Source organism: Phasianus colchicus, chromosome 5, assembly GCF_987193195.1.
Source record: "Phasianus colchicus chromosome 5, bPhaCol1.hap1.1, whole genome shotgun sequence".
NCBI lineage: Eukaryota > Metazoa > Chordata > Aves > Galliformes > Phasianidae > Phasianus > Phasianus colchicus.
This window is the reverse complement of record NC_143440.1, coordinates 37,467,184-37,485,826: the sequence shown is the minus strand read 5'-3', so window position 1 is coordinate 37,485,826 and position 18,643 is coordinate 37,467,184. Positions and strand designations below refer to the sequence as shown.

Genomic DNA, 18,643 nt, shown 5'->3' with positions numbered 1-18,643 from the left:
CGAACAGTTACCCTTTTAAAGGCAGTTTCTAAACATACTTAACTCTCTAAAACTGGAACTTTAATTAAAAGAAAGAAATTAAGCTGAGATTCACTTGCACACTTTCTAGAACACAAGTAGGAAGTGCAGCTGACTGTTACATTCTTAAGCTCCAACACCACTAACAACTCGAGGAAACAGAGACTTGGACTTAATCACTGAAGGAAAAAACAACAACAAACAAACAACCAGCTTAAGTAGCACAAGTCACTGCATCTACTTATTTGCCACCATGTCTCTGCCAGAGGTTGCAGACCTAGAGCCAATTCAGCAGATCTCTGTATCTCAACTGCTTCTGCCCACAGCACAGTATACTAACAGAAACTTATAAAAACAATGTTCACACTCAACACTGAAGCAAAATCACTGAAGCAAATCAGCTCAGGAACAAAAACAAGCGAATACTTCTACTCCAATAGACATCTGTATAGTTAACATTCCCTTCAAGTTACAAAGTACTTGTGTTCCACAGATCCCCCTGTTATATATTTCTCAACCCATTACTACTAAATAAAAAATAACCCTCAATTGAACTGAAAATGCAAAAGCATTCTTACATATACCTGAAATGTCAAATGAGTACTATTTGTTCTGATACCATTTTAATATTTCCTTTTTAAAATGAAATACTGTTTGTATTTAGACACTTGTTTTGCTGACAGTCTTGGTAACAAATAAGGTATGAGAAGATGTTACAGGCAACAGAGGCATTCTTGCTGAATAGCTATACTGAAAGCAACGATTCTACAAGCAGCATTACTGATTTTGGAGAGCTTTTCCCCAGGGACCCTTCTTGGATGGTGCATGTTTGAATCCCAAACGTTCCACTGTAAAAGAATAGCAGCAAAACAAGCAACAAGGACAACCTTAAAGATGAATAATGCACAGCCAAAGAAAATCATTCAATTGTGGATAAGAAACCCTGAAAGTCTTATAGCATTCTGACCAACCTCAGGATTGTATTCACAGGAATGAAGAGAGCCAGTAATGAACAGTCTGTCTTATGTTGTACCTTTTCTTTTGTAAGGCAACCAGAAAATGGAATTTTTAAATAGTATGTGTGTACACTCTTGATTTATTGGCAGAATAAGAACCAGGAATTTCAAGAATACAGTCAGCCACCCAGAAGAACACACATTTAAGCCACTGTAATAAGATGCTGAGGAGGACTACAATGCACACATCAGGATCTAAGCGGCTATGCCATAGGGTCACACATACATGATTATTTGCACTACAGTACTGCTATTTAATGCTTCAATGGAAATGTTTATGTTCAAGTAGAGAAACACATTTTTTCAAAAGCAATCACAGGAATGGCGACAGAGATATCTTAAAAACTGAATAAGAGTAGTATAGTCACAAAAATGTAAGGTGCTTTTTGCTGAAATTATGGTAGATATTTTAGTTACTGGTCTTGGTAAAATTTGTACCAAAATAATTTTTACTGATCTCATTTTACTGAATAAGAAAATTACACTTATATGAAAGCGAACCTATTAGAAACCTGACTTCACGCTTTGAACAAGCTTTAATGTGGATTTTAATATCACAAAAGGATCACATTAAAATAGCAAGTAACAGCAATAGAAAAATTAGAACATAAAAAATTAAAACATAAAAACATGTACTGAGCTTGGAAAGGACGACACACAGTAAAGGAAAATGATCGATACAGAATAGCTGGCACAACCTCACAGTGCTGTCGAGAGGCTTGAATTTCACATTCATACTTGTTCTTCACAGATTCCAGACAAAGCTCTCTATAGATACCTGTCATCAAACAAACGACAATGTTACTTTCTTTAGCTAATATCTGATTTCAAAATTCTCTTTTAAGATTGCCTTCAAGTCCCAAAATATGTACAAAAGGGAAAAAATAGATACATTTTGTAAGGCAATTAATGAATACTTTTGCATTAAACCTAAACATCTGAAGAAAAATAAATGCTATTTTCACTTTTTGCCCTATCTGTCAATAGTTATACTAGTTACCATGCTAACCTTACAAAATAGGTCTATTTCATGAGGCCAACCAAATTACCCTGGATATCTTCAAATTTCAAATACATAAGTATTCACCTATTCTATTTTCTAATAACTATTTTAAATAATACTTTGAGAGTTTCAAATAGCTGGAAAACAGAATGAAAGAATAAGCTTTTACAAATGAATGTGTGGAACAGGGTTTGCTTTGTGCAGCACGACACTAATAAATCACATCATTTAACAAGACTATTCCACTCAATGAAACAGACTCCTTGCAATATAAATAAGAGTGTTTCTGAGTATTAAGTCTATTTCTAGCACCTATCAATTCATAGTCACTGCTTATTTGCAGTCCTTAAGGGTTACTTGCTGGAGCTCAAATCCTGCTACTACCCACTTCTGTCAAGGCCATGAAACAGTAAGAGCAAATAGAACCTCTTTCTGCAATTTCTGGTATCCTCTGAAATGACTTTCTGAATCTCAATGAGTTGAAAACAAAATCAAAAAAGAAAAAAAAATTAAAAAATCTGATTTCTAGACTTCAGAAAAGTTGTAGAAAGAGCTCAGGAAAAACACTACATTGGAACATTGATTTTCACAGCTGTTGAAGACTTGAATCAGAAGAATCCTTAATATTCTGCCTTTTCACACCCACAAAAAAGCACTGACAGAAAATCACATTTAAAACTAAAAAGCTAAGGGTGGCTTCATGTCACACCTCCTGGGAAGTTCAAGTTCTTGAACTTAGAATCTTCATCTTCTGCAGTAGGCAAAATTACTACTCAGAATTAACCAAGTAAATTTTGGATGAAGATCTTAAAACCCAGGTCACCAGCTAAGGAAAAGCATTATGAATATGATTGAAAGAGAGAAAAATGCCATAGACTAGAAGATTTCAATTTCTCTTCACAGCCTGGAGTCAAAAGTAACAATGAAGCATCAAAGTTTACTGTTTCTAATTTAGAAACTTTGTGCTCACTACACAAAGACAGATACTCAATGAAACATAAATGAGCCACATTTTTAGCATGATGTTATCACGCAAATGAAGAGAAAAGCAACCTATTCAATTTGACTTGAAAAATATTTTAAGTTTAAAACCACGACACAGTGTTTCTAACTTTAAAACACACTCTTGCAGCAATTTTAAAGTAGAAATAATAATAATTGATAAAACTGATGTTGAAATGAATAGCAACGTCATATTGTTGAAACAGAAACATTCATTTTATATGCCTACCTGCCACCTTGGTTCTGATTTGCATATTTTCTTGTAATGCTGCCAATGGTTCTAAATATTCAGGTGCTTTTCCAGCTATGACCTCTTGCAGTTTTGCATCCACTTGGCTTAATCTTTCTTTGTAAAGTCTGAAAACAACAAACATTTAAAAATATATATAAATTTAAAGTAAATACAAAGTAGAAGGAATTTTAAGAAGAGCTAATCCGACTCTTTGCTAATTTCACGGTGCACCTATAGAAGTAAATTAAAGATTTGTTACCATTTAAATTTTCCATGCTTGCATTACCGGTGGGAGAAAAAAGATTTTTAGATAGAAACTTGCATTCATTTTCTTGTCCACATATCTGCTCCTACAGAACCACAAAATAAAGGAAAAAGACCAGCAGGCTCTTAATGAAGCAGCCCTCACTCCATCTCTGGTGAAAACCCACATATCAAATACTATCAAAAATGTCACACCCACTTTTGAGTACAGGTGGCTATTCATTTCCTCTCTTCTGCTTACTACGTCTCCACTGAGTGAAGATATAGGTCTTCACTGATACAGATATTATAGTAAACTACCAACAGACCTAACACTGGTTTCACTTTCAGTATTGGTATCTGGTTTTCAGTAATCACAAGAAATTTTCATCAATGCCAGCAATTAAAACTGCTACGATGCCTTAGAAAAAACCCTCATGTCTAGTTTAGCAAACACAATGCTTGAGTCTGTTTATACGTATCATACATATACACAGGGAGGAGAAAGATCCTGGTATACCTCTCCAAAGATCACCATTCCTTGGTGCAACAGAACCACACCTGCCCTTTACCACAACACTTCAGAACTATTCTTACAGCAAAACAGAAATAAATATATTTATATATGTATACATGCACATGTATACACATAATGTACACATCGTGTGCATGTGTCTCCATGGTATATATTCTTCCCTTTCAGAGACACAAAAGAGAAAGTATTCTGGAGCAACTGCCTGCAAATCGTATCAGAATTTTCAACCATTATTCTTCTCCAAAAGTAATATCCAGATATTTGAAAGACAAGAAACACCAGTTGCACACAATATTCTCACAGAACAGACCCTCAAATGAGGCACTTAAGATACTTACTGATCTTTGAGGTCTGTAAATTGCTTTTCAAGATTGGACATTTCATCTAAACACTCCATTCTTCTCCTCTCACAGTCTTCATCATCCATTTCTAAGAGTAAGAAAAGTTAATATATTTTGAACAATGTAACCAAGTAGACTGCATAGTTTGCTTCTAAAACTTGAAGCACGTCTGAATTTAAGCAATAAACAGATCAACCACCATATTATTATGCTACAGCAGGTTACAATAAACCACTTGTCACATTAAGTAAGAAACTTAAGTTTAATTCAAGAAGTCCCATGAAGTGCTGTTTTTCTTTCTCACACCAGAAGACAACATGATTGTAAGACTTCGAGAGGTTAAAACTCATAAATGACAATGTAAAATGCCAATGAAAGCGTGAAACAGAACAATTAATCCTTGTACAGCACATCAGATGAGAAGAAGCATTACTCATGAAGAGTTATTAGCCATAACTGAAAATTCAAGTGTGTCCTGCGTCAGTATGAGCAAAAGAAATCCCTGGAGAGCAAGTGAGCAAGTTCAAATGTTGTGCCTGTTATATGTAATTCAAGGTTTTGTTTCATTAACATCCATTAAAAAGAAAAATGTAACACTTGGTTTTGAAACAAGGTTTCATCCTCTTTAATTGGAAGAGCTGTTTGAAGCTAAAATATTCATGTAGAAATATCTGTAGCTCATCTCAATGACCATTAAAAAAGACTTTGTAATTAAACAGTTTTTAACACTAAAACCTAAAAAAAATACAGGATTTTACAGAAACTTCATTTCATATGCTTTTATGCAGCAAGAGTTATAACATTCTTTTCAGAGCTTTTGTTTTAATTCATACTTCTGATTTTTTCCCCTACTTTACGTAATGAACATAATGGTAAGTTATAATAAACACTCACTTTTTGGACAAGAATTTTTGTCCAAAGGGACATCTAAGCATCAGTTGTTACCTCCATTCCCATTTCTTAAACTACAAAATAGAAAAATCATTAACACTGTGAAGTGGCAGCACCCACTGACCTTCAGGTAAATGCCTTGACAAGGTGAACTAAAAGTTTCAGTTTAGTTTTCTTTTGTTGAAGAAAGAATTTTCTATCTTTTTCCTTGCTTTTATGGTGGATTAGATAAAGTAAAAGTTGGGAAAAGTTTCCCCAAGACAACATTTCTTGCTTCTATTTTCCTTCACACAGAAATCCCATCTCTGTCTCTGCCCTTTTAGATTTAGCAAAGCACACCTCGAGAGGATAAAAGATGGATGTAACAAGCAGCAAACACAGAATGGAAAACTGCTGAATTTTAGTGACATGCAATCTTCTGCTGTACTTGGCAAGCGAGGATAAAATGGAAAGTTCTAAATCCTATTCCTATCAAAGACACGCCAGTTTCCAGGGTATTTCTGAACCCAGTACTTCATTAACCACAGTTCTCCATGATAACGAACTGAATTTCTAGACCTAAAGCTCCACCAGTCCTGCCCAGTGTGTTTTAAATAGAAGAGAGGGAGAACAAGCTCTGCTAAGCTATACTCAGGGGGCAGAGATGTCCTGAAGCTGCTTTACCTCAGCTGCATCTCAAAGAAACAGCTCTCTGGTTAAGGTACAAGCAATTAACCATTAACCAGTGTTAGAAGGGCGGAGAGCCATGCAGCCAAGAGCCAGGGCACAAGAGGAGAGCTTGACTAAGAGGAGGCTGTGCCCAGCAGCTCCAGAAAACAGCTGACAGAGAGGCCAAGCAGAGCCCTAAGCAAAGCAGAGATGCTCTGAATCAGCTCCTCTAGTCCACAGACAACTCAATGCCTTTGCCTCTTCCTCAGTCAACGTTTCATTACTTTACATGGTCTCATATGCCAGCTCCAAAATAGGCAGCATTCAAGCCTTCATTCTTGTTGTTTTGCAAAAGAGTACAGTGATTTGGAAAGGTGAGAGGAGCCTGCATATCAACTCCCTGACTCAGAGGAACCAATTAACTCAGATCTGCCACTCAGATCCCTTGATGCATGAAGTCTGTTCCACATTCCTTTTTACTAAAATCATATCTTTTCATTGAAATAAACACAGCTTTTAAGTTTGAAAACCACGCTGACCCCTTCTACCTGTGTATGAAAACCAACAGGCAGCAGAGAAGTACATCCAAATGAAAGACTGACTGCAGTTCCTTATACTACAGTCAGTACAAGCAGAAAACTTTGACAAAGCTTTAGAAGATGACCTAGCCTGAAGAGAGAGAAAATTTAAAGCTGGAACTTCTAATAAATGCTTAGCACACAGGGAAGAGTGCAAGAGGAGAGAAACACGCTCTAAAGGCGTGCCTTAAAAAGCATGATTTCAAACTCCCATTCTCAAAAATAAGGCAGATCTTGAGACCCAGAATAAGATTGAAAATCAGATTAAAGAGCAAAGGTTTAGTTGGAAGTTCACTGTACTACCTGAGCCCAAATGACTGGGCAACTTTCACCTCAGTTCAGATTTAAGGAATGTGGCAGTTACATTACTTTGAGAGTTGCCTGAAGCTTTTATGTGCTATAAAAATAAAGATTCTCTAAAGTTTGGAGGATCTGTCCCGTGAAACAAGACAAGACCAAGAAAACACTGGGATCCAGATCACTTCCCACTTTCTTCTTAAGCTCAAGCACACATTTCAGATTTTTCCAGGTATTGTTTTGGTTCTACATATGTTTCAGCAAGCAATACATTTAGAAATTTTCCCTTATATCAACATGGATTTTATTGCTTGTGGGTTTTTTTAGGACGACAAATTTAAAACAAACTAACTAACTAATAAAAAAAACACATTAGAACAGCAGCCTTTTCTGAAGATCAGTGCAACTCCCCAACACTGGAGGGAAAGGAGATTGCATCTGATGTTTTTATCCTCTGTTGCAAGAAAACAAATCGGCATGAGGGCACAGCGGACACTCCTGTACTTAGTGAAATAAAACAGAGCTTGTTCAAATCTCCCCTCAGCTACCTATGCACTCAAAAAATGTTTTACTTCTGTCTAGAAGTCTACATTCTATCTATAACACTGAATAACAATCTTCTCGTTTCATCTTTATTTTGCCAATTAACCATTTTCAAGTGTTAAGACTCCTGAAACATCTTCAATTCCTCAATTACAGAACTTCTTCCTACCTTTAAAGAATAGTTTAGTGCATATTCAGTAATGAAAAAGTAGAAGTTTTCAAATTATATCTCACAGCTTATCTGTTGAAAATTTATATTGCTAGAAATGGAAAACAACTCACTATATATTAAAATACTTGCTAACGGCCCCATACTGTCTCAACACTTCACATTAGGTTTAATAGTACACAGAGCATTTGGGGCATTTTAAATCACTTTCAGAATTACAGTCTTTCCCTGCTATATCTAAATAATCCAACTCAGCAACCAGGGCAGCTCAGTTTAAAGACCAAAAAAAAGTACTTAAAACACAAGAGTACCTAACGTAGCACTTATTAATAAGCTGTGGCCTATAAAAAATGCTCTATAAAATACCCAAATTCTCATCTTGGATGGTGAGCATAACTTGTGGCTTTTTTATTCATCCCTGATATGCTACTCTGGGCCTTTGCCAGTATTAAAAAACAACACAACACTTTACTAAATATGTATCAACAAAAGGAAGAGGATAGAAATCGTGCCAGCTCTCAAGGGCACGTTAATGCTGCTTCTGACTGCACCTTCTATTTTCTCAGGCATCCATTGGAAGAGATTAAAAAAAAAAAAAAAAAAGAAGTTGAATGCAAGTAAAACAAATAACAAATTTATGAGAAGGAACTTGAAGGGATTCCCCTTTTTTTTTTTTCCCCCAGTAATTTTAATTAATACTTATTTCCTGCAGTGCTAATCATCTTGTCTCTGTAGAAGCAACACGCTTCCATGGAGTAAATTCATATTTTTCAAGACACTGAGACAAGCATGTAATTTCCCATAGTCATCACTTTTAAAGAGCTCCCATAAAAGCATTCCTCTGTGCAATGCAACAGAAATTATCCACAGGCTTTCTTGTATGGTTTTAAAGAAACACACACTACTTTCACTTAAAACATTGCTCCTCCTTCATCCCCACTAAAGACTGTGGAAAGGCAACGGCATTACTTGCCCTCATTTAAAAATAATAAAAAATTAAAAAATCAACAAAATGGACTTGCAAAATCCAAAGTTTGCTTTAAAAATGTCAATTACCAAAAATTACAAACAAGAATACGGGCAAATTTTGAAAGAGAAGAAGCTTCAAAGTCTGCAGCTGGTACTAACAGACCAGTCTTCCCTTCACCAGAGTAGGGAGTTGAAGGAGAGAAAGCTACATTTATATCTGTCATATTAAGTTCTTAAGTTCTTTACAGAGAGAGTGGTGAGGTGCTGGAACAGGCTGCCCAGAGAAGTTGTGGATGCCCCATCCCCAGAGGTGTTCAAGGCCAGACTGGATGGGACCCTGGACAGCCTGGTCTAGTGTTAAATGGTGAGCCTGCATGTCGCAGGGAGTTGGAGATTCATGATCCCTGAGGTCCCTTCAAACCCTGGCCATTCTGTGATTCTATGATATCAAGCTCCCTTTCCCACATAGGAAAAAATGAGTATTAAAGAAAAAAAATAATTAAGACATACTGTTTGGTTAGAAAAATAGAGAAAAAGCAGCTTATATAACAATAACCTACATAAACTGCATAATCTATTTCAAGTGGGAAGAGCCACTGGGCTAAGTAAGTAAGGGTTATTGTTACAGTACTGCTCCTGGACCTCATCAAGGAGTCCTTTGCAACCCCATGTCTCACCTCCATATCACTCAATAAGCTTGTGCATTCCTCCTCTACTCTATGTTTTCCCTCTGAACGATTTAACAAACGGTGTCTGTTCAGTTTTTTTGAAAACTGGTCATGTACAGGAGGGAAGAGCCGTCTCCATTTATTTATTTTCCCAAACATTCAAGTCCACATTCAACTCTGATAATGAAAGAATTGAAACATACTTTCCTAAGTCACATCAAAAAGGAACAGAGCAGGTTGCTGTGCAAACAGGGGCATAATTAGACATGCTTTTCACACTTAAAATGTGATACCTGCAGCTACTTGTCCTGATATCCTCTCTCAAATTTACTTTTCTTCCAACATAACCACCAGTACACACTGATGCTGCCCAGATTATGTTTCATCAAATCTACCGAAGGCAAGTTAAGCACATCTTTCTGGCTCTTTTTTTTTTTAATTCAACTGAACAACTTCAAGAGAATAGGGGTAAGGAAAGACTAATCAGCCTTTCTCAGCAGTAAATCTGTACCTGGATCAATGAACTGTTCACCTGTAACAGCCCAACTATTTATAAAGTTTGGTGCACATACATATTTCACCACAGAATAGCTTTGTACACACTGGTTCCGTTTGCAGCAGTTTCAGTGAACAGAAACCAAGTTTAACTATCAAGTTAAATCCAAAGCTTCACCAAGCACTTATCAAATATCCACAGAGAGCATAAGAGTTTGAAACAATGACTTGTTCTTCAGGCAGCTCCCAACCATACATGTTCAGTTCAGGCTATATTATCTAAAAGAAAACCATTATTGCTTTGGAGAAATATGGGCCTCAGCACTATCTATTCTGAACTAGGAATCTCTTCACCAAATCAGTTGTTATCATAGACACAAATAGAAACAATGTTTGTAATAATTTTGCTAGTTCTTGCAAGCCCATACCTGGATGTGCTCCATGGTTTATGGACTGAAAATATCTCCTGAGTAATACTGCATTTGATGAGAGAAGCAAGATGTTCCCTCAGATCAGAAAACTGCCAAGAACTTCAGAATCTCTGCTTCAAGAAACCTCCTGTCTAAACCTGTGCAAGTCATTAGTCTTAAATTCACAAAATCATGTGCTAAGTTAACTGATGTAAATTGGAGATCTTTACATATTCTAACAAAATTGCTATTTATGACTTCTGTTGCTATGGAGCTGCAGTCTACCTAAGCATCACATAGCCCCCAGTACCTCTCATTCACAAATCAAATTCTTCACTCAGCCATTTTTGCTATTTCACTTTTTAATGGGCTATTTTTCTGACAGCTTAGCATACAAAGGCCCAATATCACTGAAGACAGAGCAAGAAACAAGGACAGGACGCTGCACCAAGAAGGGCGAGTAAGGATGAGAGGAAGGATGGTGACAGTTTGATCCAAGCAGATAATAATCAATCAGCTGCCTAGAGTTGTAAAGTGGGGTTCAATTAGTGATACTTGCCCAAGGGCATGTCTATACTCTCTCTCAGCATGGCAGCAGCAAAGCTTTCCTAGCACTGGTAGAGCCTTCACTCTACACTCTGTTACTGCAGAGCCAACTTAGATGACCCTGTATCATACCTGTGGGCTTTCACAGTTTTCTACCCAAAAACAGCCCAGACGAGAGGAGGCTCCGTGGAAACACCAGGGCTTTCCCTGGAATGAAGTCAGTGTGAATATAAAAGCCAGAGGATGTGAATAGTCAAGATCTCCCAGATCTTCTAATACCAGATAATAATGAATTAACAGTATATTGAGGGTTTTAACACATTCAGGTAAACCAATTTTAGGTCAATGCATGTAAAAATGCAATTTCAAAGGTGGAAGAGGTAGGATGCTCCGAACCACATGAGCCCTGCACTCACACCACAAGTCACTGTGCTGCTACAAGCATGGGCCTGGACCAGGACAGCGCACTGTAAACGCAAGAAGTACATTCCAGCTACCAGAAGCTTGCCTCAGGACCACAGCCAGCACTGAGCACAGCTCCAGCTTTTCAAAGAATCACAGAATTGTTTGAGTTGCGCAGTCCTTTTGGTGCAACTCCCCTGCAATGAACAGGGACACCTACAGGGTGCTCAAAGCCTGATCTTTGTCTCCAGGGATGGGCAGACCACATCTCTAAGCAAGGCATTCCAGTGCCTCACTAGCCTTACTGCATTTTTTTCCCCCTCCTATCCAAACCAAATCCCATCTCCTTAGTTTGAAAACATGTCCCCTTGTCCTATTATAACAGAGTCCTATGCCTTCTTTCCGATAGCTCCCCTTTAGATACTGAAAAGCCAGTGCATCCAGTGACAAAGGTCCCACGTGGGCCAGGACCTACGGAGCCCCATGATCCCAGATTGCAGTGCACTCTCCAAAGGATCAGCGTGGCTCTCAATAACTGACAAGTTTCTAATTTAGCCCTTGGAATTATGAGCTAATCTCGGACAGGAAACTTTTCTTCTAGCAAGGTGGCAGGTGAACAGCTATTATATTCACCTTTACATGCTAAATCATCCCCAGCCCGCAGTCGCGAGCAAGTTAGGCACAAAAAGAAGGGGCCTTTAGCAGAGCAGGGTTTAACGCTGCGCAGAAGAGGTCAGTGGCACTGACAGGTCCCCTCCCACCCAGACAGGCCCCAAAACACCCAACAGAAATGCTCAGTTTCGCCTGCGAAGAAACAGGTGGACGTTGGCTCCGGCCGCGGACCGAAGCCCCAGCGAGGCCCCACACAGACACCGCGGCACCAGGCGGCCCGGCCCGCACGGCACCACGACCTGCGGCGGGGGCCGAACCGGTGCCGTCGCGCCCCCGCCACGTCCCCGCCCCCGGCTGGGCCGCAGCAACGGGAGGGCCGCGGGGCGGGGTCGCGGCGGGGGCGGGTAGCGGCAGAGCCGCGGCCGGAGCCGGGGGCCGGTTCCCCCCGGAAGGGCAGAGAGAACGGCAGAGACGGCGACTCCGGTACCTGAGCTGTCCCCCTCTTCGGACACGGACGAGCTCTCGGTCTCCTCCTCCTCCGAGGTGCTCCCCTCGTTCTCCCCGTAGTCCACCTCCATCTCATCGTGGTTGTTCTCCTTCTTCTCCCGGGAGTGGACCGGCATCCTGCCCGCCGCAGAGCCCCGGGACAGCCCTAGAACGGCCCTTCCCGCCGCCACCGCCGCCAGCCGCGCCGCGCTGCCCCGCCCCGCGGTGCAACCAACCCCGCCCAGCGCCCGCCGTGCCCTCCCATTGGCCGAACTCTGTCATTGGCCGAGCCCTCTCATTGGCTGAGCCCCCCCATTGGCCCAGCCGGCAGGTACAGCGAGAAAGAGCGCGGGGCACGCTGGGAGTTGTCCACCGCTAGCGAGGGAGCTGGGGTGTGCGGCAGGAGGGCTGCGTGCCGCTCCGTCCTCGCACGAAGGACGCTGCGGTAGCCGGGAGGGCTCTGCGTTTCTTGCAGGCGGGCCCGGCCTGTAGGCGCTGGGGCTTCAGAGGAAGCGTGTGTAACGTGGGCTGGTTCTGAGGTTTGAGCCGGGGAAAAGAGCAGCAGTGCGGGCTGTTGTTTCCTTTTGGGAAGCGAGGGCTCTGTCTGCCCGGCTGAAGCAACTCTTCGTATTGAGATACGGATTCAGCTCGGCAGCGCGAGGCTGCTGTAGCCGCTGAGGGCGACCCTCGTTCCCGCTTCCCCCGGGCGCCGCGCCCCGTGAGCCCGCGTGGAGCGGCCGCTCTGTCTGCGCATGCTCCGGGCACGCGCATGCTCCGTGCCGGGGGTGGCGCGGCCCGGTGTGAGTGCCGGGCTTGGCGCCTTTATGGCTGCTGTTGGTTGGTGTGAGGTAGCGCTCTCGGGCTTCTCTTGTTTCGAAACAGCTTTCGGGATCCCAGAAGCTGACCCAAAAGCTGATGCAATATAAAAAGGTAGAGGCAGTTCCCAAAGGAACTGGAAGATAGTATTCTTTTCAGCTGACGTGCCCAGAGTGCTTTGGTGGGGGTGTCAGGTATTGGGATGGTTGAAATGAAGTTGGGAGTGGTCTGATGAGAGTTGGGCGTGTACCCAATAGAAAAGGGGTGAATTTCACAAACTGGGTCTGAAATGCCTTGTAATGAATCCATGTGGATTTAGTAAAAAGAAACCAGAAATGAAATAATAAAAAAGTCCTGGAAAGGCCTACTGGAAACAGCAGGGAATGGAATGGCAGGAAATCAGGGAACTTTTGGCCCCGTGACTGTAATTTCCTATGCAAGCAGTTGGAACTAGGTCTAAGGGGCTAAAAATAAATTCAAGGAGCAAAACAAGGTTCCCATGCCACAGTGGAAATGAAAACTCAGATGCAGAATTGAGCCAGTTTTTTTTTTTTTAATGTTATTTTAAAATATGTGATTTTTACATGTTTCCTCTATTATGTTTTTTGCTTTGAAGCCAGAAGGGAGTTACCCTGCTAATGCAATACAAACATTTACTGTCTTGAAGGAAAAAAATGTACCAGCTGTAGTCAGTCTCTCTGTCCAGGTGGGATGCTGGACCAAAGAAGAAGTCAGGCTAATTCCAGGAGTTATGTTTTGACACAGAGCACAGATAATTTGTTTACAGAAATAATCAATCTAATCACCCAAACACCTGCAAAGTGAGAAATGGCAACACCTAACTCAATCATCTGTCTAGAGCCCAGACGTGTGCTAGGTGGAGAGGGAAAGAAGAAATTCTGTCTGACTTGTGAGATAATTTTCAGAAATGTGTTCTTGCTGTGTGAAGATGCCTTTTAGGAATTCAGCAACTGAAGGATCAGTCTGTAGATCAGCCATTTTATTGAGATAAATGAAAGGAAGCATCAAGTGTCTGCAAAGTGCTGATTTTTTTTTTCTGGATTGAGTTTTGCCTATCAGCAGAAAACAGCCATTAAAAAGGTGATCCTCGTTATTCTCAATAGTTCAGTTCTGCGTTTAATGGGGAAATAGTGATTAACATCTGGTATGTGGTACTTGTGAACAATCAAAAGAAAGCACTCCATTAGTGGGGATAGCTGGCAATAACCTAAGTTTAAAAAATGGCAGTTCTCCTAAAAGGTGGTACAGAAAAAAGTCAGTACAGGAGAAGAGTAGTTATAAATGAAACAGTGATCAGCATAGACCTCAACAGATGGTAAAGAGAGAATTTTAGATCAGGAACTCACACACAGACAGGAAAAGCTTGGAAATGCAGGCATCAGATTCATAGGACTTAATCTGGGCCATTATTAAGATAGAAATAGGAGTCTGGCTATTGAGTATAATCTGTGAAGCACAGAGAAAAATTGAACCTGGCACGGTCTTGGTGGCTATTAGACCAGGCATCTTCAGGAAAAGGCTGGGAAGCAGACCTGTAATTTTGCATCTTATTTGTTGACTGGAGATAGTGACTGGAAATGTGTCTAGAATCTAAAAAGCAGTTGTTATCTTCCTAGTCACCAAACTGATTGCCAGCTCTCGATGTGCAGAGTAAATGGAGAATAGGCCTGCATGTTAAGAAATGCATTACAAAATCTCATCGGAGAAGTGGCCTGGTGAATGCAAATTAAAAATGGCTATATGTGTCAGTTTTCCTTTTTCTACAGTCTTCAGAAACTGGAACCACAGTAGCTGTAACTCAGGAGAAAGGCAGGGGGGTTTGAAACCTGCACGATACCAGGTTTCAGGTAAGTCATTTTTTCTGCATTTGAAAATGGAAGAGATGCATGCTAGTTTGTAAGCAGATAGTAAAGAGAGAAGATAGAGATGTAGAATGCGAGTCAGCAGAGCAAGTATAGGTTGAACACTCAAAATAAACTTTTTTGTTCTTGCTTTTTATTGTGTGTGATTCAATACAGTGCTCTATCTCCTAATGGATTTGGAACACTTTGTTAGGAGCCATTCATCCAGTTAAGGAAGTAGTTTGTCCAGCACTGACCATGGCAAGATCAATTGATTGTCCCCTCCAAACAGGACAACAGACCAGCATATTAGCTGGACCTATTGTTATTTGTTGTTAACAATGAAAGTAGAATCCCGAGATACGTTTATCAGGTAGTGTATGTAAAGTTTTTGTTAGTTCTGCTCCTCACCAGTAGTTAGGGTTAAGAAAGAAGTGGTAGCACTGGAGTGTTTGTGAACTCTGGCAAACTAAATCAGGTCATTTGAAAGAATTTTATTCATTTTTGGAAGGAAATGATACATTGGATGCTCTAGCAAATTAAGTCTGATTCTTCACACTCCATTTCAAAAGCCAGTATTAGGGAAGGGGGGAGTCTCACAAACATGGAAAAGACTATTTTCCTTACATGACAAGGTCAGCCGTAAGTTGAAGTAGCAACCTTCACAGTGTGCAAGATGTGTTGGAAGGCTATTGGAACATGTTCCTCCCTCCACTAACCTATTATCCAGGAGAGATTCTGGTATATACTGCAAGTGATCTGAAGTTATCTTGAAAACACTAATGCAAATAAACTCAAGGAGGTATGACTTATATCTAGAAGACCTTGCTTACTCCTGCAGGTGACATATGGGGAGAGAGCCGGGGCAAATCATTTTCTTTGATAAAAAGGAAACAGTGCTAAACTGGTTCCTTGTAGAGCTTGGAATGCATGCAGAGTTTCTGCAGGGTTTTTCTCTTCTTTAAATTCTTTTGTGGTATGTCAATATTGCAAAACCATTTCATAAGTTGGGAAAAAAAAGAGAACATCTTAGTGTTGAGAGAGTGTTTTGAACATTTTCAGTTTTTTCTTTTTTTTTAAGCTGTTGTAACTGCCACTGTATCAGTACATTAATATTTCAAAACCTCTTTCATATCAGATATGGATGCCAGTGTTTACCTAAGAATTCAAACATTGTGAGTTGGAGGTGACTTATTGCAGTGAAAGACTGAAGTTTTGCATCTACTGGGTGGGAACTGGTAATGGTCTATGTTAAAATTAACTTTCAGGTGTATAAAAGTTTCTAACCATGATAGCTCATATATCTGTTGTTCAAGCATGGCTAGCATAGTCTTCAATTAAGCTTTGTTTTGGTAATCTACTAGGATTTTTATTTTTCTTGGAGTGTCTCTCTACTACTTTTGAAGGCATTGTATGATTTAGATCAAATTGTACCCCAGAGTAGAAGCATTAAAGCTGTCTAGTTTCTGTGAGTTTTGTGAAACAGTATCTGGAACAAAGAGCCCCTGTTAATATCCTATGGAGCACTTCGTGGAACTTGACTTTTACCTTTCCAAAGAGTCAGTGGTGAGCTCTCCAAACTTCACATGTGTAGCTGAGTCTTATCTACAGAGAGAACTCTTGTCCATCTCAAATAAGTAGGGAAGGGCTAAGTAAAGGAAGGTTCATGGCTGTGGAAGGAGGTGAGGAAGGCATTTAGTGTCTGAGTGTGCAAATTCATAGGAGACCTGTCTTCATTAATTCTGTAGCTCATGGGAAAACTATTCCAGCTTGGGATCTTTGGTGAGTGGAAATACCATGGTGTTTTGGCTTTGTAACAGATGCCCACACACAAGTGTTAATACTGATACCCTTCTTAACAAATAAGGTGATAAAGCAAGAATTGGTCACTCAAAAGCTTGCAAAGAGGTCTTTCTCTCAATTACAGAAGAATATAGTATTGAGATTTTTATCTGCAAGATAATGTGGGAATGAGAAGCTGTGGGTTTTTTTTTTTTTGTGGATCAACAAGACATGGCTGGAATAGCTAATGCTACCATTGTTCTCATACTGGAAGTGTTTCACAGGATCCTGATATTTGCTGAGATCAACATAGCCAGCACCTCCAGAGTTCAGAATTGTTCAGAAGTACAGAAGCCAAACTTGAATTATTTAGATTTGGAAGTCTTTTTTCTCAAAGTAAATAGTTGCAGGTCAAGTTAACTAAAAATTGTTAACTCAGGATAGTTCACAGTAGTTCTGTGCACAGTTTTACAGAAATACTGAAGCACAAGCACTACATGGCACTTGGAATGTAGTACAACCTAACCCCTCCCCATAACTAATCCTGGTATTTTCTAACTTTGTCCTCCACACATAATGAAAGTCACTGAAGTCACATGCTTCAGAGTCAAGCTTTTGCAAGATCATGGCCTTCACTGTGCACTGAACACGCTCTTCCTGCCCAGTGTGTTTTCAGTGAGGAGGTTCTCTGTAGAAGCCATTATTAACTTGGTTAAAACCACTCCCTCCTTTCTACTTTGGTGACATCTTATTCTGTTCATTATTTTTAAGCTCTATCTTGAGTCGAAGTCCAAAAAAAATTACTGGGGAAGTAAGTAAATTCTATAAAGCAAAGGTGTTATTGAAGGTTGTCAAGATACAACCTTATGTTCAGAACTGATAACATGTAGAGAACAAAGCGCTAAATTTATAGTAGAGTTATCAAGTCTTTCAGAGGTAAATTCACTGCTATGGTAAAATAAATTGTTGTAATTGTAGCTGTTAGATAACACCACTAATCCTCAGATCTCATTTCACTGGATGATGGAACCATGAAATGATTTGTGGCACACCGCATTGGCAGATGACACCTGAATGTTGACTGAAACCCACTGCTCGCGACAGTCACTGATGGGTCAGTCATGCATTTAAATGCTTATTTTATTCCAGTAGCACATCTATTGTTCAAACTGTTGCCAACTCTAATGACTTTATAATGTCTCAAATAGTTATTAAATAATACTGAATAGTATAGCAAATAGTATTCCTTATATTAGGAAAAAAAGAAGAGCAGAGGGCCACTAGAAACCACGTGTTAAATAAAGCAACATAGTTCTATTGAGAAATCCGATAATTGGTTGTTTTATATATTCGATGACTGTAAACCAGCATCGGGATTTTAGGAAAACCTTCGGTGTTCTCTAGCAGTGTGAGTTCGGCCCTTAGCAGCAGCGCTCACGTGGCACACAGCACATAGCGCTGGCTGCTTGCTGGCCGCACCGTGACCCGTGCGAGTCCGCGTCTCGCTTTGCTCCAGGACCAGCAAATGTGTGTCCACGTGTCCCGAGGAGCGCAGTGCCGAAGCCGGGGCCGCAGTGCGGGGCGTCGCGCCGGATGCTGCTGGCTCGCTGCGGGTGTCCTCGTGCTGCCAGGAACGCGGGCAGGGCCGGGCGAGGCATTGCAGCACTCCGAGCGCGGGTGTGGAAATAACCGTGAGGCGCTCGCTGATCGCCGACTGTTGCTCAACCGGAGCTTGGTTAAAAGCTTTGGAGCCACGGCCTCCACCAACGTGGTTCCGGCCTGGATTTTATTTCTGCGTCCTCTGCGGGATTCCTCTCGTGCACCATTTCAGTTTCTTGCTATAATACAGTCGGCAGCACCCGAACTTCATACTGCACTCTGAAACAGCTGAAGAGCGCGGCCCTGCCCCAGTCGCTGCCGCTGGCTTCCCGCTCTGCGCCCCCCTCCTCCCCGCCTGGCGCCCCCTGCCAGAAGCCCGGGCAGGCCGCGCCCCCGCGTTTTCCACACAGCCGCGGCCTCCGCCCGCCGCGCCCCGGAGGTGCGCCGGGCAGCGCCGCCGTGACGTCACGGCGCGGTTGC

At 41.1% G+C, this 18,643-nt stretch overlaps 1 protein-coding gene across 2 annotated transcripts in view; it reads right to left on the bottom strand.

Moving 5' to 3' along the window:
- BRMS1L (BRMS1 like transcriptional repressor) overlaps positions 1-12,349 on the bottom strand; it is a 28,252-nt gene extending 15,903 nt beyond the window's left edge. For both annotated transcript variants that reach the window (XM_031593828.2, XM_031593827.2), the window contains exons 1-4: positions 12,106-12,349; positions 4,388-4,478; positions 3,269-3,396; positions 1,733-1,812 (exon numbers count right to left, since the gene is read on the bottom strand). In XM_031593828.2, the coding sequence (XP_031449688.1) occupies positions 1,733-1,812; positions 3,269-3,396; positions 4,388-4,478; positions 12,106-12,241 (435 nt within the window). In that variant the 5' untranslated portion in view covers positions 12,242-12,349. The remainder of the gene's footprint in view (positions 1-1,732; positions 1,813-3,268; positions 3,397-4,387; positions 4,479-12,105) is intronic.
- Positions 12,350-18,643: the final 6,294 nt, after the last annotated feature.